Source organism: Vombatus ursinus, unplaced genomic scaffold, assembly GCF_900497805.2.
Source record: "Vombatus ursinus unplaced genomic scaffold, bare-nosed wombat genome assembly UNPS02006779.1, whole genome shotgun sequence".
NCBI lineage: Eukaryota > Metazoa > Chordata > Mammalia > Diprotodontia > Vombatidae > Vombatus > Vombatus ursinus.
Window position 1 is genome coordinate 24,350,857 of NW_020946557.1, and position 23,324 is coordinate 24,374,180.

The following is a 23,324-nucleotide window of genomic DNA, read 5'->3' on the forward strand; positions in this document are numbered from 1 at the left end:
ACACTCACTCTGAGCCATCATGGCCCAACCACTTTGTAGAGTCTGCTGGATGATGTATTGTATCCAGCTTCTGACTCTGATGAAATTCTCAGCTAGAGTGCTCTAATAATAATAATACCTAGCATTTATATAGCACTTTAAAGTTTTATAAATCCCTTTACATCTATCATCTCAATGCTCACAACAATTTATTATCCCCATTTTACAGATGAAGAGACTGAGACTGAGTGAGACAGGCTAACTTCTTCAGGGTCACACAACTTGTAAAGTATTGGAAGCAGGATTCCAACTAAGGTCTTCCTGTGTCCAAGCATTCTATTTACTACACCACTTAGGAATCTCAAAAGAACATGCTATGTTCTTTTTAACCAGCTTTTTTTCCCCTTAGGGGAAAAGCTGCAGCAACACAGTTTTGTTCCTTCTAAGTATCAGCTTTGAGGTTTCACTTCATTTCTATAAAGCCCCAGATTCCAAGCTCTTTAAAACAAAAAACAAGGTGGTTCCAGCTAGCTAGTGTTCTTCAGGTCTCAGTCTTTTCTCTCCATAACTCCTTCTGGTAAGGGATCAAAAATCTCCTTTTAGTTTAGGGTGACTGTTTCAAATATTTCCCAAATTTTTGTTTCTGTAGAATAAGCTATCTAAAACCAGGAAAGATTATTTGCCTGATAGTTACCAAATAGCCTAGCATTTGGGAGAATGCAAACTTTGAAAATATCAAGTTTCTCTTAATTACCAATGTAGGAGAAAAAAAATGTAAGAGAAAAAAAAAGACACACCAGAGGCAAGGCATTGTCTCTACCCTGCCCCACCCACCAGCAGCTTTCCTGGATCTTTCATAGGCAGATGTCCTTGTACTAGTCCAAAGAAACTTCGCTTCTCACTGTTAAATAGGCATTCCAGATGGGAGGAGGCACCCACAATGGAATGAGAACTGGATAGACTTCTGGTAGGAAGTGGCATTGGAACTGAACTTTGAAAGAAGCTAGGGATTGTCAAAGAAAGAAAAGGTAAGGAGGGAGTGAATTTGAGAAAAGGGGCACAGCCTGTGTAAAGTCAAGGAGATGCAATTACCTTGATGAGGAATAAGGGCAGTAAATATAACCAGGGAAATTGGCATACCTAGAAGGGGAACCAAGGACTGGAATAAAGGCATCTGCCGATCACAAGTCATAAAGGAAAACAGTTTTTAATGTGCATATTCTTAAGGGAGTGAATGTTTGTAATAGCCTTAGGGATTTAGGCTGAAATTTGAAGACTTCCTGATTGGGTATTACGCGAGACACTGAATTCTTGTGTCAGAAATTGTTACTTACTTTAAAGAGCAGCATAAACACTTGTTTGAGATTGATTAGGAGCCTAGATTAGAAGACCTCTAGAGGTATCCAGAGCATTGCAAACTTTCTAAATTTGAGCATTTTCTTCATTTAAGAAACAATATTTCCCTTCATAAGCAAATTAACTTTAGTAGATAACTTCTATCCCAAGACTGTTGCTGATTTGAAAGAAATTAAGATGGTTATCATAATTGTTTTTACTGTATTTTAGATTTGTAGGAGAATAGAAAACACTGAAACAGGTGTAATTTAAGCTATTTCTTTCATTCTCCTCTGGGCTCCTTTCTCCCCCAAATAAGAATTTCATTCTCATTAAGAGAACAGCACATGTAGAACAGAATGTAGTGACATCTAGTTATTGTACACACGATGGGGCTATCTGCAGTACATTAAAACTGGACTTTTATCTTTTGACAGCCATGTGTAATTGCTTTTTTTTTTTAATGCTTTTAGATTGCCCAATCACTGTAGGGCCTCAGTCCTCCACAGATCCTCACAAGCTGTTGCTATTGATCTGCCTTGTAGCATTTTCTGTTAGCCAACAGAGGGAAAGGGATACAGCTCTCAGTACCCTCTCTCAGAACAAGCAGAATAATGGTGGAATCAACACTGGATTTACAAACAGACTACCCTGTGAAAAGAAGCACTCTTAAGAGATATAAAATACTCTCTGGGGTAAGTAGCACCCACAAACAGTTTCAGGATTTGTGTTGATTCTTTGCCATACGATGAATTGCATGTATATGATTTGTTATGGGTATTAGCATATTTGTTCACATTTAAAAATATTTATGCCTTTGCACTGTAGTAATTTCTTATTCATGTTCTGTATTGAATCCTACCTCGTGGCCAAATTCTCTGGGCTCCTTTCTCCCCCAAATAAGAAATGATTAAGCAAGATATTAGTCTGGTACATTGGTAAGAGCACCGGCTCTGGCATCAGAGGATCTGGGTTTGAATCTCTCCTGATACTTTCCACCTCTGAGACCTCGGGTGAATCAATTAACTTCAGTTCTCTCATCTGTAAAATGAGAGGAATTAGACTAGGTGACCTCTGATGATCTTCTTCCAGGTCTAGATTTATGATTGAATACGGTAGCTTCACCCAACAATTTATAGAATAGTCTATACAAATAATTCCCTACCTCTCTGCCATCAGGGAAGAGCTATGTTCTATTATTTCTCTCTTCTCCAGGACAGTCACTGGTTTCTCCTTCACTCAGAGTTCAACTTTTTTTTGGGATCTCATGTTGCTTTTTTCTCTGCCATTATTCCTCATTTACTTATCTGAAAAATGCCTCAGTATTACTCTTTGCAACAACTGAAATGAATGTTAGATTCTTTTAGCAACATTTTACAAATAGGTTTCAAAAAGGTGAGTTAGGATCAGATTCCATTATAACTATATCTAGACAGAGATTCCAGAAAGCTTGAAGAGTGTTTCTTTAATCTAGCTGCACTGGCATAGAACATACTTGAGCCACTCTTCAAATGCCAGGGATATTTCAAATATAACTGAAAAGAACTACAGATTTGTTTATTTTATAATTAACCAAGGAGTTGAGAAATTCTTCTTTTGGAATCCAGTATGTAAATCATGATGCAAAGTCTTGGTTATTCATTCACTGGTTATTTGGGAGGCAAAGTGCTTTAAAAGTCTGCTTTGGAGACTTTCTCCTTAGAAGTAAACACCCCTTCCAGCCTTTCTGCAGAATCTATGGCAAGACCCATAAGGCTGCATCTAATACTATTTTTATATGTGTTATCTGTGTAGGAAAAATTTTAGTCAGATTAGGTCATATCAGATAGATTCCTAACTTGTGGGTGGGCAATCCCTCCCTGTCTCTGATCTCACCTTTTTGAAACATGAGGCTTCTGTTCTATTTTCCTGGCTAAAACCCACTCTCTTTCCTTACTGTCCCAGGGGAGTAAGACGTATCGCTGTCCAGCTAGTCCAGTATTTTGGAGCTTGTTCCTAAACTCTCCTTTAGCCCACCTGGAAATCTGGCAGCAATTCTGCTACCTGATGGACCTGATGGATTTCTTCTCTTTTTCTGAGAAAGGTTCTAATAACAGACAGCAGGGGGACAAACCGCCCAAATATTTCTTTCTCAAAGGAGATGAAAAATAATGTCGTTTTCTTCAAACAACCTTTTCTGAAATTGTTGAAAACAGCCCTCTTATTTTTTTTTAATCCTCAAAGGGAATAATCCCAAATCCTCAAGGCTATCAATTTTTCATCCCATTTATTATTTTCCTCTGAAATTTTCCAGTTCCCTGAACCAGCTTCTTAAATGTATAAGCCTCAAATGATGGAAACTCTGGACTCTTTTTCAGCTTGTGTTCTCAATATTATTCTTATTCTATGTTCTATTTTAATGCCTATTAAAAGTTATAGTATTGTTATAGTATGTTCTGTTTCAATGTCCCCTGAGGATACTCAGCTAACTATCACTTTTCACTGTAGCTCCCTCCTGGGCAGAGAAATAAATGTAGATTGTGGTTAGAGTTTCTCAGACATCTGCTGTAAATTCCCAAGTGTTTGCTCTGGTGAAAATGGTGACCCATTCCAAAGCCATCCCCTCTAACAAGTCCCTGACATCATGGTGTTCTGGCCTAGTGCACCCATCTGGAATATGCACATAGTGTAGAGAATTAGAAATTCCATGAATGTGTCAGTAGTTGAAATGGGATCATAGGATTATAGATTTAGAATTGGAAGGAGCCTTGGAGTCCAAAATTTTCACTTCATAGATAAGGAAATGAGACACAGAAAGGTTAAGTCACTTGCCCAGGGTCACACAGCTAGTAAGTGTCTGAGGCAAGGTTTGAACCCAGGTCTTTCTTCCTTGAAGCCTAGTGTCCTATCTACTATACCACCTTGCCTCCTTATTTTGTAAAACACATTCTGTTTAAATTACTTTGATCATACAATTAGATCACAGATTTACAGCTAGAAGGGATCATCTAACCCAAATCCCACTCTTGAAGAGTGTTTCTTTAATCTAGCTGCACTGGCATAGAACATACTTGAGCCACTCTTCAAATGCCAGGGATATTTCTAAGAATAACTGAAAAGAACTACAGATTTGTTTACTTTATAATTAACCAAGGAGTTCAGAAATTCTTTTTTTTGGAATCCAGTATGTAAATCATGATGCAAAGTCTTGGTGACTTATTCACTGGATATTTGGGAAGCAAAGCACTTTAAAAGTCTGCTTTGGAGACTTTCTCCTTAGAAGTAAATACCCCTTCCAGCCTTTCTGCAGAATCTATGGCAAGACCCATAAGGCTGCATCTAACGTTATTTTTATATGTGTCATCTGTGTAGGAAAAATTTTAGTCAGATTAGATCATATCAGGAAACTGAGACTCAGATTAAATGATTTACCTAAGATCATACCGGGTAGTAAGTGGCAGTTTGGATCTGAACCTAGGACTCTAGCTCCAAATCCAACATTATTATCATATTTCTCTCCTATTAATCTTGCTACATGTGAGGTATCTCCTACCCTTCTCTCTTCCCTCCTTCTCCTTTTCATTATCAGCCTCCTCTCAATTTGTAATGGTTCCAAGAAAACCTAGCACTGTAGCATTCTAGGTGGCCTTGGATTTCCAGAGAGCCCATCAGAATATACATCAGGGCCAGAATGGGATAAATCTTCTTTCCTCTTGAGATTGCCCATATCTCTGGGACTAGATCATAGAATTTATTTTTTGTTTCCTTTTTTTTTATTATAACCTTAACAAACATTAACATTTCAATAAACAAAGAACAAAAAAGAAGAAACTGTCAGCTTCTGTTATATACTCTTTCTTGTACATATTAAAGTTAATATATAGCGATAAACCCGTCCTGTTTTTCTATGTCCCTTTCTGAACTTTCTTCTGGGTATTTCTTTTTAATGCTTCACCAATGATCTTTTTTTTCCTTTTTTTGATATCACTTTCACTACCTCCTGATTCCCCAGGTCACACACATGTCCCTTGTAACCAGTAAGTACAATTAAGCAAAACAAAACAGCATTAGATTATGTAATTTTATATTAGAGATAATTTATGATAATCCCTTCGCTTTACAAATAAAGAAACTGAGAACCATAGAGGTTAAGTGACTTGTCCAAAATTCATTCATTCTTCTTTTTTTTTTTTAAATTTTTTTTTGGGGTGAGGCGATGGAGGTTAAGTGACTTGCCCAGGGTCACACAGCCAGTAAGTGTTAAGTGTCTAAGGCTGGATTTGAACTCAGGTCCTCCTGATTGCAAGGCAGAGTTCTATTCACTGCACCACTTAGCTGTCCCCCAAAATTCATTCATTCAATAAACATTTATTCAATAAACATTTATTAAATGCCTGCTCTCTGACAGACACTGGGCTAAGCTCTGGATCATGCAACTATTTAGTGATTGAACAGAAACTCAAAACTAGCTCTCTTAGAACTCCAGTCCAGAGTTCTTCCCATTACACTACTCTGCCCTGTAGCTGATGCTTTCCTGGGAGGAGCCATGGGTCAAGTTGGATACATGCTGAATTGGCTAGAGTTCTTAGTTCTTCGAAATCCTGTAACAGAATTAGACAATACTGTATAGTTTCTTTGTCCTTTGTTTTTTAGCTTCCTTGAAAGACATTAAGTGTATCTGGCATAGTATTTTAAAAAATGCTTTCAATGTCCTATTTGAGAGGCAATGTTGGGTAGAGGGCAGGCCTTAGTGTTGCTGAGAAACTTAAGACCTTCCTATGATGGGCAAGTTACATCCTCTCAATGATCCAAGCAACTCTCTCCAGGTGACTTTCAAAGGCATCCATATACTTGTTTGTTTGTTTGTTTTGATAATTGTATTTCAATATGATTAGAACCTTTGTAATCCTATATATTTTATTGCATAAATTTTAAAAATTGTCTTGAGAAGGGGTCCATGGGCTTCAGCAGAGTGCCAAAAGGAACTATGATACACAAAAAAAGATTAAGACCCCCTATAGTAATCATGTATTTTGTATGACTTTACTTATCACTAACTACCAAAGTATTTGGTATGTAGCTCACCTAAGGAGGGGGTCCTGCTCTCAATCCAAGCCTAGCTCACTTTGTATATATCAGGTGGCTTTGACAAACATAAATATACATCCAATTGGACGTATAAGAAGTCTCACTTTTATCCTTGACCCACTCCTGCCCCATAGTTTCATATGACCTTTTTCTTACGATATGCACTATCTAAAGGCAGAGAAATACCTTGGCTGATAGGTTTTAAAGCTTCTCTCTCAGTCCCAACCCATCTCCCCTTCTTTTACTCTTTGTGCTACTATTCTGTCAAAGCTATTTCTTCATACTGTGACCTCAAGGTCCAACTCTTTGGCATACATTGGTTTCTAACCAATCAATGAGTGTTTCTTATCTATATGATCCATAAGATTGAGGTTTGTTGAGCAAGCAGTTCTCAAAAAATTGACAGATACTGTTTATCTACTGTCATGGTTCAAACTGTTTATTATTGAAAACTCACCATTCTCTCCCAACATTTACCTACTTAGATTCTTAAAAACTCCTGGTTCTCCTAATATGTTGTTTTAATATTTGTTTTGGGTCCAACATTACTCTTCAATGTTTGTGCAATTTTGTTTTGTTTTTTTTTTGGCTGTTGTTTCTTTTATTTACATTGTCATAGTTATTGTGTGTATTTTATTTTCCTGGTTCTGTTTCTTTCACTTTACATCAATTTAAATAAGTCTTTTTATGCTTCTCTGCATGTTATCTTGTTCATTGTTTCTTATAGTATAGTAGTATTCTATTACATTTATGTGCCACAGTTCGTTGAGCCATTCCCCTATAAATGAGTATCTACTCTTTTTTTCTGATATTTTCCACAGAAAATACTGCTAAAATAGTTTGGTCTATTTGGGACTTTTTGAAACTGATCATTTTTGGGTATATACATAGCAGTACAATCTCTGGGTCAAAAGGTTAAGCCATGTTAGTGATTTTCTTTGCACAATTCTAAATTGCTTTTTTGGACAATTATACCAATTCAGCTCTGCCAACAATACAATATTGTTCTTGTCTTTCCAAAACCCCTCCATAATGCCTTTTCTCATTTTTTTTCTTATCTGCTAATTTTCTGGTTGTGAAAGATTGCTTTTTAATGTTATATTTTGTGTTTCTGTCATAATGTGAAATTTGTATTTCTACCTTTCTGTCTTTAATCTTATATTTGATTTCAATTATCTTCCATGGATAACTATATATGTGAATATGTATTGTTGCTGCTCAGTCGTTTTTCAGTCATGTTTGACTCTTTGTGACCCCATTTGGGGTTTTCTTGGCAGAGATAGTAGTGGTTTTCTCCAGCTCATTTTGTAGATGAAGAATTGAGGTAAACTGGGTTAAGTGACTTGCCCAGGGTCACCTACCTTGTCTGAGGATCATCTTCCTGAATTCAGGCCTGGTACTCTATCCATTGTGCTACCTAGCTGCCCTGAGAATATGTATTAACTGTAGTAATTAAGGATTCACTAACTACCCCTGGTATGGAATTAATTGAATATAGGATGGAAATTAAACACATAATTTTTTTTTAGTGGTAGTAGAAGCAGGAGTTCTTCTTGGAACTGCTCATGTGAAAGGAAAAGATAAAGATACCTGGAAAAAGATAAGATCTAGATTCAGAACCTACCTCATATACTTGTCTGTGCCTCAGTCATTTTACCTGTAAAATAAGAATAATAAAACTTGTAATACCTATGTTGTAGTATTTTTGTGAAGCTTAAATGAAATAATGTTTATAAAGCACTTTATAAACCTTAAATGGCTATACAAATGTCAGGTTTTTTTTTCATGATTGCAGATTTTTATGATTTGTTCCGGGTAGTTCCCTGATCCATAAGCTTCTAGGGCTGTTAAGTCTTTGGACTCCCAAAATAATCTATCCTAAGTCACTAAAACCAAAGGACATACCAAGGATTATGTTTCTATTCTCTATAGGAAGATATAACAAAAAATTCTGACCAAAAACTCACCTCCCTTTAAACTTATCAAGTTGATCATATTCCCTGATCAAACCTCTATAGTACAGACCTGTCATTTCAGTATTATTTTTAAAATTTAACAACTAAAATAGAAAAATATATCAAGTAGTCTAGCAAAAGAATACAAGAATTATTTTGTTCAAGTGGTTCAGTGTCATTACATAAGATACAGATTGCTTGTTGATATTTCACATAATTTAATGTATTATAAATTTGAGGCATTTTCGCTTTCAAGTAGCAAACTTTGCTAAAACAGGAAAGATCCAGTTATTTCCAGGATCCAAGTGGGGATCTCCCAGGAAACTCCATTTATCTAGCAAAGCAGATTGCAACCTGTCTATGACTTAGTAGGTATGTCCAAAGGAGTTGCCTGAAGCACATAGTAGTTGAGTGACTTGCCTGGGTCACACAACTAATAAATGTTTGAAAAAGGATTTGAGCCCAGGTCTTCCTGACCCCAAGACCAGTGCTCTATTCATTGTACCATGTAGTTTCTATTCCCATAAAATACTTGAGTCATCATATGTACCTTAAATAAGGTATTTTTTTTCTCTCTTCCAATTGTGCATAACTTATTTGTAAGTTTGTAAGACGAGTTCATTTTCTTACTTTTTATGTCAAGCTTCAAAATGAAGAGTCTCTGAATAAACCTTTGTGATACCTATGTTTTCTTTCAGGAAGGTGGGCTTTGTAATTTCCTTTTCTTTTAACAATGGACAAAAGAAACAGGTTCTTCCTGTTTAAGTAACTGGCTCATTTGTGTTATTCTATTCTTAGCCTTTATGATAAAAGATAGCACCCAATCCCTCTCACCCCCTTAATTATTGAACTTGTTGGATAGGGTAGAGTACAGAGGAGAAGAGATGAATCTCTGTGCTATGTTCTTATGATGACCTTAAGTCCAGGAAAAGAGAGACCTTTGTCAGTTGCTTTGATGTGAAGAGCTTATGTTTGGAAGGCTGCTGAATTAGCCAGAATGATTAATTTGAATATGAGCAATAAACCAGATCTGTTGGTGAATTATCTGTAGGCCATACACTCCTTCAACATCTTGATTTCTCTGTCCTATGGTGAACAGGTATGACTCAATTGCTTTGTAGAAGAGAGGTAATTTCTTGTTAATTGATTGGCAAATGACCTCTTTCAGACAACAGAATATGACACTAGAAAGGGAAAAGGATTAAGCAGGATTAATGCTACTAGTCAAGCATTGTTTTGAATAAAGTAATTTATCTTCCTTAGGCTCAGTGTTAGGTTAAACTCATAATATTGAGCCAGGGCTGATGATATTGAAAGTACAAATTTAATGACCCAACAATGAACTATCCTTGTGTTTTCAAGACTAAATGTATTAAGCACCCATTATGTGAAGGGCCCTGTGACTATAAGGTAGAGTAAGCAACTCTGTCATAGCTCCCTTTTGTTTTGTTGCAGTGAGGGATCTGTTTATTTAGAGTATTTGTGCATTGCATAAAGAAGCTATTTCCTGGGGCAGCTAGGTGGTGCAGTGGATAGAACACAGGCCCTGGATTCAGGAGGACCTGAGTTCAACTCTGGCCTCAGACACTTGACACTTACTAGCTGTGTGACCCTGGGCAAGTCCCTTAACCCCGTTGCCTAGCCAAAAATCTACAAATAAATAAATAAATAAATAATTGAAAAAAAAAAGGAAACTATTTCTTCACAGACAGGATCACAAATTTAAAGTTGGAAGGAACCTCGGAGGTCCAATACCCTCATTTGACAGATAAGGTAAACCAAGGCCCAGAGATGTTAAGTAAAAGACTTAGGAATTAACCTTGGATTGTCTAACTTCCCTTTCTATTATGTCACACTGCTTCCACTTCTATGAGGAAGATAAAAGTAAATAAAACGCATATATGATAACTTGTGAATTAAACAAATTGTTAGCGTACTGGGGCAGGGCGGCTAGGTGGTGCAGTGGATTGAGTGCCAGGCCTGAAGTCAGGAATACTTATCTTCCTGAGTTCAAATCTGGCCTCAGACACTTACTGGCTGTGTGACCCTGAGCAAGTCACTTAACCCTGTTTGCCTCAGCTTCCTCATCTTTCAATTGAGCTGGAGAAGGAAATGGACCTCTGTCTTTGCCAAGAAAACCCCAAATAGGGGCATGAAGAGTTGACACAATTGAAATGACTCAACAACAACAACAAAAATAGTGTGTTGATTAACTAGTATGCTGTAGGTATTCAGTAAAACACATTCATTTGGGAAGGATGATGCCAAGCATCTGCATAGATTAAAGTCTCTGATTTTATTCATTTTTTAAAAATTACTTTTTTTTTTTTTGGTGACAGGTTCTTTGTGTTTTGTTGGTGGTTGTGTTATTTGGCCTAGGCCTGGCACTTGGATTAAGACCACAAGAGCAAGGTATGGACTGAAGCTTTCAGGAATCTCTTTCATACAGTGTTTTCAAGGACCAAAGGAAGCTGAGGAATCTCACAGTATAATTGTATTTCTGTAAATTAAAAAGTTAATTTTCATAAAGTTTTCTAAAAGGAAATTGTGATTCAAGAGATTCCAACTAGTTCAATCTTCTCTTTTACAGATAAGGAAAATGAAGCCCAAGGTCATATAAATAATAAGTTTTAGTTTGGATTTGTACTCAGGTCCTCTGAACCCAGATCAACCCTCTTTTCATTATATTGCCAGGATTTCCATAGCAATTGACTGGATATGATGGATGAAGATCACTGAATCATAGGGACTGATTCAATTTTTCAACATTTCTCATAATGCCTGCCCCCCCCCCCTTTTTTTACACTGCCCCTGGTATAGCCCCTCATCATATCATGCCTAGACTATTGCTGAAAATAGTCTTCTGGTTGGAATCCCTGCCTCATGTCTCTCCCCTCTCTAGTCCATCCTTCAGTCAGCTACTGAAGTGACTTAGGTTGGTCTCACCAGCACATCCGTGCTGTGACCCATTCAATAAAGTCTATTGGTTTCGTATCACCTCCAGGGCCAAACATAAACTATTTTTTGTCTTTTAAAGATATTCATAATTTAGATCTTTTTTACTTTTCCAGTGTTCTTACGCCTTCCTCCCTTCCATATTTTCTGCAATATGGTGACACTGATCTTCTTGCTATACCTCAAACAAAACACTCCATCTCCTGTCTCCAAGCATTTTCACTGACCATCTCCATTTCTGAAGTGCTTTCCCTACTCATCTGTGCCTCCTAGCTTCCTTCCTTCCTTCCTTCCCTCATTCATTCCTTCATTCCTTCCTTCTTTCCTTCCTTCCAAGTCTCAGATAAAATCCCAGCTTCTATAAAAAGCCTTTCCTGGTGCCCCTTTAGTGGTAGTGCTTTCCTTCTGAGATTACTGTCCATTTACCCTGCACCTGTCTTGTCTGTACATGGTTGTTTTCATGTTGTCTTCTCCATTGGAATGTGAGTTCCTCAAGGACAGTGGCTGTTCTGGTTTTTCTTTTCTTTTCTTTTTTTTTTTTGGCTTTGCATCTCCCCAGGACTTAGCATAGTGCCTGGCACATAGTGAGCAGTTAATAAGCTTGTTGACTAAGTGGTGGTAATGAGTGTGGATAGCTTTTGCTCTAAATTTGCCTATGAAAGGGAAGATGGATATGGGATAGCATGATCCAGTGAAGGGTTTTTAATGATTGGGAGATCTGGGCTTTTTCATAAGCAGAGGGGAAGAAGCCACTGGGTAAGGAGAAATTTAAAATTCATGAGAGAGAAGACATAATTGAAAGGAAAAGCACCTGGATAAGACAAGCAAGGATGGGATCAAGGGCATAAATAGAGTGATTGGCATTTGTAAGGAAAAAGTCCACCTCATACTCTGAGACTATAGCAATGGAGGAGAGGATGGGGTATAAGGTAGAGATAATTTGAAGTATAGAAATGGGAGGGAGCTCATGATAGGCGGCTTCAACTCTTTTTTTAAAATGACATTTTATTTTTTCCCAAATTACATGAAAAAACAATTTTCAACATTGATTTTTTTTAAAAAAATTGAGTTCCAAATTTTCTCTCTCTGTTCCTTACCTCCCCTCTCCCTGAGATGGTAAACAGTTTGGTATATGTTATATATATGCAGTCATGCAAAACATATTACCATAATATTGCTATAATATGGTCATGTTGTAAAAGAAGACACAGGACCCGAAGGGTGAAAAAAAATGCCATAAAAATAAGGTGAAAAATAGTTTATCAATGTTTATCAATTGGGCAATGACTTGTATTTTTATACATTTGAATCAGTTCTTTATGTATTTGAGAAATGAAGCCTTTATCAGAGACACTTAGTGTAAAAATTGTTTTCCAGCTTTCTTTCTAATATTGCTTGCATTGATTTTGTTTATGCAAAAATTTTAAAATTGAATATAATAAAAAATTTTCCCATTTTACATCTAGTAATGCTCTCTGTCTCTTGTTTGGTCATAAATTCTTCCCTTTTTTATAAATTTGACAGGTCTCCTAATTTGCTTATAATTTCACTATTTATATTTAAATCTTGTACCCATTTTGACCTTATCTTGGAAGTTTTTGTCAATTACTGAGTTCTTGTCCCAAAAGCCGGGGTCTCTAGGTTTATCAAATGCTAAAGTACTATGATCATTTACTGCTGTGTCTTATTTATTTTATCTATTCCACTGATCCACCATTCTATTTCTTAGGCAGTACGGGATAGTTTTGATGATTACCACTTTATAATACAGTTTGAAATCTGATATGGCAAGGCCACCTTCCTTAACATTTGTTTTCATTAATTCCCTTGATATTTATGACCTTTTGTTTTTCCAGATGAATTTTGTTATGATTGTTTTCTAGCTTTATAAAATAATTTTGTTAGTTTGATTGGTATGGCACTGAATTCATTTTTATTATTGTTGGCTTGGCCTACACATGAGCAATTAGTGGCCTCAGTTCTTTAGTGAAGTATGTGGTAAAAAGTTTTCTGGTGAAAGGGAGGCAGTAGGTGGGATTGTAAGTGATTTGAAGAAATAACATAAAATTTGGAATAAATGCTATGGGGTTGGGGTAGTCAGTCAGGACAGAGTGAAAAGGAGTGGTATATAGCAAGTAGTTAGCCTTTACATCTCAAGATGCCTTGACATTATCTTCCTCACCTTATTTCCTCTAGTTTCTGATAGAGGAGGCCCTTCCTGCCAAAGTTAACCCCTCTAAATGTGCCTTTGATTCTAACTCTTCCTATCTTCTTCAGACTGCATCCTAAATCATCCCTCCTATCTCTAGAATCTTCAACCTTTTCTTCTCAACTGTTTCCTTCCCTGTTGCCTTCAAATATACCCAAGTGATGAGGTTCAGATTTGAGATTGCATCCCAAAATATTGAGGTGCAAAGTTGTCCTGAAGAAATTCACTCAGGCTATCTCCATAATACAACACACTAAGCAGGCTCCTTTGCCCCTGAAGGGAGACACAGTTAAAGGGAGACCCCAGCTTAAGGGGGATGCCCTCTGCTTAAAGAAGATGTCCCAGTAAAGGAGATGCCTGAATAAGGGAAGATGCCCCCCCACTTAAGGAGGAGGCCCCCTAGCCAGGAGAGGCTAGGGATTCTTATAGAGTAAAACCTGCCTTGAGATGAGATAACTAGAAAGTTTCTGGGCATTATCCATTCTTTTGTTAACCCCTGAGTGAGGGGCCCCAGTTAGTTTCAGTATTTCATCAACCAGCCTACTTGAATCTCATTGTCTCCTAAAGTGGCTTTAAGTTGTACTTGAGATAATGGGCTTCTCCTTGACCACTCCATTTATATGTAATCACAAGTTTCTTCCATGTTAAAAAAAAAAAAAACAAAAAAAAAATTCACTAGACCCTGCCATTTCATCAAGTCCTCTCTTCCCTTTCTTAGTCAAACTCCTTGTAATTTATAAATATGTCTCCAAGACACAGATTTCCAAGAGAAATAATTTTTCACAATACACATATATTGAAGATACATTGCTCAAAAAAATTTTAGTGATGGAATGAACAAACAAAACAGTTTGGAAACCACTAGTCTAATTTATGACATGCAAATGGATGGACAGACTATAGAGATGGTCTATTAATATATATCTCTTAGACTTCAACTCATGATGGGACAATGAGCTGAACTAAATACAAGAGAGAGAGCAGGCTGGATTGCATTTGGAAAATATTGCAGTGATTTTTAATGACCCCAGTCTTCACTCTTTTTAACATCACAATTTTTCCAGTAATGTGAGATGGCTTCAAATTGTGGAAAATATCAATCTATGAAGAATCAAAATTCAGCTGACCCAAAGGGTAATGAAAAAATGTATGATGGGTAAATGTAGGATGCAGCATATTGTGATTCATAGATTTTGTGGTGGAGAGAACTTTAGAGGTCATCTAGTCTAACCCCATACAGACTTGAAAAAGTAAAGTGACTTGCCTCCAGGTAGCATCATAGGTACTAAGTAGATGAACAGAGATTCAAATCCTGGTTCTTGAACTTTAAATCCAGTTCTCTGTACCTCTGTACTCTACTTGAGAATTGTCAGCAAAAAGATGACAATTGAAATCATAAGAGTGAAGGTATTCTCTAAGGAAGAGTGTTGAGAAAAGAGACAATTGAGAACAGGATCTTGAATGAAAACTCTACCTGGGAGCAGGATGAGGAGTCATTAAAGAGGTAAAGAAAAATCACTTAAATTTAGTAGGAGAACCAGAAATAGGAAGTGTTATAGAAGCTAAGGGCAGAAAGAATTGTCAAGAAGGAGCAAATGGTAAATTATGTCATAAATTCAAAGAGTCTCTGAGCTGGAAGAGCTCAAAAGTCTAATAGTTTAACATATACTTATTGAAGGGAGTCAATGGAGTCTAATGCAACACAAAGGTCCAGAGGATGGCTCAGGATGCAGTGGGTGACTTTGGCCTTTAGAAATTAAGGTCTTGGGGTGGCTAGGTGGCACAGTGGATAGAACACCAGCCTTGGAGTCAGAAGGACCTGCATTCAAATCCAGCCTCAGACCAAACACTTGACACTTACTAGCTGTATGACCCTGGGTAAGTCACTTAACCTCAATTGCCTAAAAAAAAAAATAGAAATTAAGGTCTTTCCCAGGTATCAGTTTGTCTGAAGCCATACCCATACAATGCCTTAAAGTTTAGGTAAGAATTGAGACAAAAGATGGCCCAATTAATTTATCATCTCAAAGATATCAGTCTAGGAGGGAAAGACCCTTGGAGTTTTTAGCCTATACAGAAAACAATTTCCATTTACACTCATTCTAAGTCATGAAAACCTAAACAATGAGCCACAGAAACTTGGGCTGGGCCTAATATTGGCCGTTCAGTTCAATGGAGGCCAGCTTGATAGCTTGACCTTAATAATTAACCATGTTAACCTTCCACTGTCTTCTACACTGGAATCCACCCTTTTTTTGGGGGAAGGGTAGGCAATGGGGTTAAGTGACTTGCCCGGGGTCACACAGCTAGTAAGTGTCAAGTGTCTAAGGTCGGATTTGAACTCAGGTCCTCCTGACCCCGAAGTTGGAGCTCTATCCATTGTGCCACCTAGCTGCCCCAGGAATCCACCTTTGATGTCCACCTGTCACTCAATTCTCCCCTGTGGCTCCAAGATGCTGTAAACATGGCAGCAGACACACCCCAGTAAAACCATCTTGGCAGATGAGTTAAATCAGGTTGAGGATAACCGACAGGCCTCAAAACCATCTGTGAATTATGGGGATGTCTACCTCAAGCATATGAAGACTTCCCCTGGTGGAATGGGCAGATGAGAACAATTTGTTCCATTGGCCATGGAGGAGACTGAAGCAGGCACTGTGGAGTGCTTAGAGCTCAGTTAGATGTCAAAGATGTCAAGGTCTGCATCCTGGGTCATTTTGGAAGAGGTGACTTTGAGCAACTCTGCCTCACTTAAATCCAAATCACATGCAAGACATCACCCATCATTCACTATTTTACCCAAGCATCATGATGTCATTGATCCTCTTTGAAAATGAAGGATGAATAACAAAAACAACATTGGAATCCTTTCCTCTCTTGTACTATCATCATTACTCACCTCTTTCTATACCCTAACCCTGGTTTAGGCTCACCATCCATCTACTACATTTTACTTACATCAATCAATAAACATTTATTAAACATCTGCTTTGTCCCTGGGATTGTGGCAGGCATTGAGGATAAAAGTTCAAAGAATAAAATAATCCCTTCTGATGACTTTAGTAGGCTTACATTATAATGGGGAGGCAACAGGAACATAAAAAATAAAGTTAATCGAAACATACAAATATATACATATATACATACACACACAAAGTAGTTAAATAAAGTAGTTTTGGGAAGGAGGGCATTAGAAGTTGTTGGGCCTGTATCAGCAAAGACGTTGTGCAGAAAATAGTGTCTGACTTGCATCTAAAAAGAAGAGAGGAAAGCTATGAGTTAGTGGTAAGAACAGATATATAGGCTTTAACTGTCAACACAAAGCATAAAATATTCTTTTTTTAAAATTTAATTTTATTGGTTTTCAATTAATAAGCACTTACTTTCTCCCTCTCGTATCACTCTCCCCTCCATATTTGAACAATAATAAAAAAAAAAAGAAAAAGATAATCCTCATAACAAAAATATAGAGTCAAGCAAAGCAAACTTCTATGTTGTCCATGTCTAAAAATGGGTGTCTTGGGGCAGTTAGGTGGTTCAGTAGATAGAGCACTGGCCCTGGAGTCAAGAGGACCCAAGTTCAAATGCAGCCTCAGACACATAACACTCACTAGCTGTGTGACTCTCGGCGAGTCACTTAACCCCAATTGCTCTCACCAAAAAAAAAAAAAAAAAAAAAGAATGTCTCATTTGACATCATGAGTCCATCACCTTTCTGTCAGGATGGAGGAAGCAAAAGCATAAATTTTTCAAAGCTTTTGGCTACCTAGGCCCCCACAGTTCAGTGATCCAATTAGTGATCCCTAATTGGATGGGACTATCATTGTCTTTAGAAGGTTTGTAAAGGAAGTGTAGAACCAACAGGACATTTCCAATTATACTAAAGGTCTATATGAATTTATCTTTTCATTGGTCTATCATATATGGCTTCTTAAACTTTTTTTTTTTTGTCAGTGTGATCCATGACTCTTCCTGAACATGGCAGGAACAAATTTCGGTTGACAGAGGAAATCAGCTAGTCTGATAATATTCATTGCAACATTAACTCTGCTAGATCATATCATATTGTTCAGTTGTTTTTCAGCCATGTCTGACTCATCGTGATCTCATTTTGGGGTTTTCTTAGCATATAGGATGATGGATTTAGAGCGAAGAAGAACATTAAGTGACATCTAGTCCAATCTCCTTAGTTTATAGATGAGAACCTGGATCTAGCCAATAGAAGTTAAATGATTTTGCCCAGGATAACACAAGAGCAGGACAGGAATTGAACCTAGGTTCTCTGATCCCAAGTCCAGTCCACTTTCTACCATAGCACACTATCCTCACCTAAAAAGAAAAGCCTACAGTGTCACTGTTTACCTTCTGAGTGCATATGAGATTGGGCACATTCGAAGTATAGAATGGCTGTCAAGAAGATAGACTCTCAGCTGAGAGTGGATGATGATAAAAATATCCAATTAGCTGAATTGTGAGGTAACTCCAAGAAGAGAAGGGATAGAGAGGAGCTGAACTTGTGATTTCATTCATGCACGGAGCTTCCCAATGAAGAAATTACCTTCACCAATGCAGATTAGCATTTTATTCATAATTTGTCATCTTCAAGTTGCCTTGAGTGTTGAGAGGTTAAATGACCTGTCTACAGTCATGCAGTCATTATACGTAAGAGACAGAATTTGAACCCAGCTCTTGCTGGCTCCTAGGCTAGTTCTCCATCCATTATGCCATGCTGCCTCTCACAAAGAGGGAAAAAATGGGAGAGAGATGCTTTAGTGTTACACAGAAACAGAGCTTCAGACCTTGTGGAATGATCCTGAATTAGTAAAAATGATTAGCAGCAGACAGAGCAGTGTGATGTGGAGCACAACACAGAAATGAAATAAAGCTATTTGAATAAGGACTCTGGACCAACTTTGAACCTTAGAGGGTGAGAATCATAAATAATTTTAAATATCATCATGGTGTGGCTATGGTTCCAAGACAAAGAGAAATTTTTCCCAGACAAGCAGTGAGAAAAGAACATAGTGAGGTTCATGAAAAAAATTTTAATATTCAGTCACATCTACGTGTACTAGTAGTAGAGATACTGGCAGATGGGAGGATCAGGGACTTGGACAATATTTACTATGTAGATTAGTTCATGTGCTTTTGTTTTAAAATATGACTGTTAAAACTGTGAAATGACAAAAAGAATGAAATTCTCCAGCTTTCCCTGCCTGTTTTTTTTTTACTCTGATAGATAATTTTTCTTTTTCTAACATGAAGCAGCTTTATAAATCTATGTCTTTTTGGATATTTAGTGCAGATGTGTTTACACATAATATTGATGCAAAGGCCAGTTGCATGGCATGTTGCAACATCATGGGAGTAATAAAGCTTTATTCCTGAGGTCAGTTTTGTCTTCCTGTTGACTTGCTGTTAGATTACTTAACTGGAAGGTTGCCACTTTCAATGTTATGAATAGAAATGAAAAAAAATGTTGAAGTGTTAATCTGACCTTATTTGACTCTTATTTTGACCATGAAGCCTTCAGAAATGTGTCTATTTTCCAGTAGAACACCATTGTGATGGTTCAATCATTATGACACAAGTTTGGAAACAATTCAGGCCAAGACATTTTCCCCAAATAAATCTATACACATAGAAAGACCAACATACTACAGTTCATCTTTAGAGGGTTGGGATGGGAAACATATTGTTATTTATGTACAGTCTCATAGTAATAACATTGTAAAGAAGTCTACATGTAATCATGAATGGGCTTGGCCAAGACTCTTTACCTTTTTGGCCTTACTTTCTACACTTGTAAAATGAAGGGGTTGGATTAGACTAGGGGTTAGTCATAGACTACCTTGGGCAGTCTGGTGAACCCTATGGACCCATCTCAGAATATTTTTAAATAATTGTAGGAAATGCTGAATTTCAGTTAGATGTTAGTGAAAATAAAGATGTATTTTTTTTCCTCATTCAAGTTCACAGACTTATTGAAATCTATCAGTCCATGAACCCCAGGTTAAGAATCTCTAGAGAAGATGTTCTCATGGTATCTTCCAACCCTCAATTCCATCTTCTCAAAACACTTCCTAGACCTCTTATACATTTATGTAATTTTCTAATTTGAATTATATTTATTTATGTGCCTTACTACACCTACTAAATTGTAAGAGGGCAAAGTCTGTGTCTGACTTATATTCATAGTTCCTAGTATAGCATAGTGCCATTGCAAATAGCAAGTAATTAACAAATGTTTATGGAATGAATAAATGAAACCTCATTTGAACATCTGTGTTTCCTCTTATGAAATGTAATTCTTTGGTTCATTGTTTCAGTCATTCTAAGTACAAAAAGGTCTGCATTTGCATTTAAAGTTGGTCTTGCCAAACTAGTTTTGGTATTTATTGAGAATCCAAGTATTTCTTCAAGCCGACTAGAAGTAAATCTTCAGAAATCATTCATGCGTTAACTTTAATATATTTGCCTAGTTACTGACATTTTGTACTGTCAAGAATGCCAACTCTATATTGAACAGGGTCCGGTTCTTAGACATCAATTAATGGTCTAGCTAACTCAAGGCTATTGAGATGATATGGGAAGCTTGGACTTCATATATTTAAAGGATTTTTTTCAGTTTAATTTCTTAATTAAAAAAAGTTTATATCCTTTGTTCTTGTTGTTCAGTCACATCTGACTCTTTGTGACCTCATGGACCATTGCACACCAATACTGTCCATGTAGTTTTCTTGGCAAAGATCCTGGAGTGGTTCGCCTGTTTCTTTCTCCAGTGGATTAAGGCAAACAGAGGTTAAATTACTTGCCCAAGGTCACATAGCTAGTAACTGTTTGGGGCTGGATTTGAACTCAGGTCTTCCTGAATCTAGACCCAATGCTCTACCCACTGAACCTCCTAGCTACTTCCTTTGTTCCTACATCCCATGCTTAAGTACCTTCTGTGGCTGTCCTTTGTAAAAGGCTTGGACTATATAATTGTAAGATTCCTAAATCTGTTAGCCTATGATTCAACTTTTATGTGCAAAAATGAAATGTGGCTTAGATAATAATAATACAATTCAGCGGATTCAGAATTGTTTTGTCAATGGACAAAAGAATAATCATTAATGGTGATTAATTAAGGTACAGTTTCGGCCTGAAGAGACAGGCACAGTTCAAGTGCAAAAATGAAAGTGTTTAGAAAATGTTTATTGAGCGAGTCTGGTACATGAGGGAAAGCAGTTAGACCTAGTCTGGGCCCCTCTGAAGATTGGGCTTTAGGAAATGGTTTGCATATGGTTTTACAACAAAGGGAGGCAGGACATAGGGAGGTTCTGGGGATGTTTTCAGGGCATTTTCGGGAGGAGAGTTCCAGGATTGGGAGGAGATTAGGGGGAGTACAGAGTACCTGGAATTTGGATATTTGTGCAAGCTCTGTCCATTGGGGGCTAGTATGAATCACTTTAAGCTGGCCCTATGGTTGCTGGCATGGCAGAGGTGTCCTGGATTCACCCAGTGAACACTGTAATGGATCACTGGTAAGTCAAACTCGAGCAACATTCTTTTTGCCTCCTGACTGACTGATTCCTATTTCCTTATTATTTTGGCTTTTCCTGGATAATAAGGGAGCTCAAGCAAATCAAAGTGATTAGTAAACTCATTATTCATTCCATCACAATAGTTTGATGCCATCCTGGAAGCAGGACTTTAATGGAATGTCACAGGGATCTATCCTTGACTATTAAAAAAAATTATTATGTATATTTCTAATTATCAAATATTTGTTTTTCCCCTTTCTATAACCCACTGAAAACATCAAGGAAGGAGGAAAGGAAGAAGAATGGATAGAAGGATAGGAGGAGGGTGGGAGGGAAGAGAAAAAGAGAGAAGAATGAAGGAAAGGAGGTTGGAGGGACAGAAGAAAGAAAAGAAGGAAGGAAAAAATGAAGGAAGGAGCAAAAGAAAGATGGAAAGAACAAAAGAAAGAAGGAGAGAGGGAAGGAAGAGAAGAAGAAAGGAATGAAGGAAGGAAAGAAGGAAGGAGGGAAGGAAAGAAAAGAGGAAGGAAGGAAGAAAGTAAGCATCCAGTTTTGGTCACCAAAAAAAAAAAGCTACTATAAAAATGAGGGAACGAAAGAAAGAAGGAAAGAAGTTTCCAGTTTTTGCCACCCAAAGAAAAGCTGAATATTTTTGTATATAAAGGATAATTTCCTCCTTTTTTAATATATATATCTTCCAAGACAGGACTAATAGAGTATATCTGGGTCAAAGGTTATATACTGTTTAGTAACTTTTCTTGCACGTTCCAAAATTGCTTTTCATAATGGCTGGACTAGCTCATAGTTGCACCAACAATGCAACACTGAATGATTTACCACAGTTCCTCTAATATTTGCCATTTTCTTCTTCCTTTTTTTTTTTTGGTCATCTTTTCCAAGCTGATGAGTAGAAACTCAGAGATGTTGTCATGTTCATTTCTTTAAGTATTAGTGATTTGGAGTACTTTTAAAAACATAATTATAGATAGTCTATATTTCTTCCCTTGAAAACTCCCTGTTCATATCCTTAGATCATTTATCAATTGAGAAATGGCTCTTAGCCTTACAAATTTGAATTAAGTTCTTACTTTGAAAATGAAACCTTTTATTGAGGAAACTTGCAGTGAAGAATTTTCCCCCAGTTGTTTCCTTCAGTTCCTAGGCTTATTGGATTTGTTTGTACAAAAATTTTTAAATTTTATGTAATAAAAATTATCCATTTTATCTTCTGTGATCCTTTCTATCTCTTATTTGTTCATAAACTCTTTCTCTGTCCTTAGATCCGATAAGTAATTTATGATGAAACTTTTTATATCACTTCCTCCCTTCCTCATTAGAATGTAATTATTTATCCTCACAAAATCCCTTCTGATCATTTACTTGTATTTATTTTTTAATTTTTTTTCTTGACTCAGTGTTTCTATTCAGCTCTCTCGCGCTCTCTCTCTCTCATCAGGAATGTTTGAAAGTCTTCTATTTCATTCAACGTTCATTTTTTTTTCTTTTGTAAGATTATATTCAATTTTGTAGACCTTCACCTTTTGGAATATCATATTCCATGTTGTCTGGTCCCTCATAGTGGCAACCACTAAGTCTCTTGTGATCCTGACTGTGGTTCCTCAGTATTTGAATTTTTTCTTTCTGGCTGCTTGTAGTATTTTGTCTTTGATCTATAAGCTCTGGATTTTAGCAGTGACATTCCAGGAGTTTTCATTTTAGGATTTCTTTTAGGAGCTTATTGGTAAATTCTATTTTCATATTGCTCTCATTCTAATATGTCTGGGTAGTTTTCTTTAATGATTTCTTGAAAAATAATATTCAAGTTCTTTTTTTTTTTTTGGTCATGGATTTGAGTAGTACAATGATTCTTAAGTTATCATTACTTGAGCTGTCTCACAGGTATATTTTCTTCTAATACATTATATATTACATTTTCTTCTAATATTATTTTAAGCTCTTTCTAAAGATTCATATCATTTCTACTAGGAATTCTAATTTATATTGTAGGCAAACTTTTTTTTTTCTTAGAGGTTTAGATTGTAGGTGTTTTGGGTGTTATTCTTCCCTTCTGGATTTCTGTCTCTGGCATTCCTGGCATCATAAAAGACTTTTATCATTATTATTTTGTTTACTTATTGAGATGTTGAGACCTCAGGACCTGAAATCCTAAATTTCTCCTAATCAGCTGATTAGACTAAACTGGAGCCCTTTTCTTTGCCCCGATGTTCTTTCTGTGGCCATGGGAGTCTTTCCTTCACTTTGACTCTCCCTTTCCTCAGGAATCACACTAAATTAAGT

General features: G+C 36.9%; 1 protein-coding gene across 1 annotated transcript in view; it reads left to right on the forward strand.

Annotated features, from left to right (window-relative positions):
- The first annotated feature begins 863 nt into the window (after positions 1–863).
- ENPP3 (ectonucleotide pyrophosphatase/phosphodiesterase 3) overlaps positions 864–23,324 on the forward strand; it is a 114,700-nt gene continuing 92,239 nt past the window's right edge. The window contains exons 1-3 of the mRNA XM_027848671.1: positions 864–1,007; positions 1,788–2,009; positions 10,676–10,748. Of these exons, the coding sequence (XP_027704472.1) occupies positions 1,929–2,009; positions 10,676–10,748 (154 nt within the window). The 5' untranslated portion in view covers positions 864–1,007; positions 1,788–1,928. The remainder of the gene's footprint in view (positions 1,008–1,787; positions 2,010–10,675; positions 10,749–23,324) is intronic.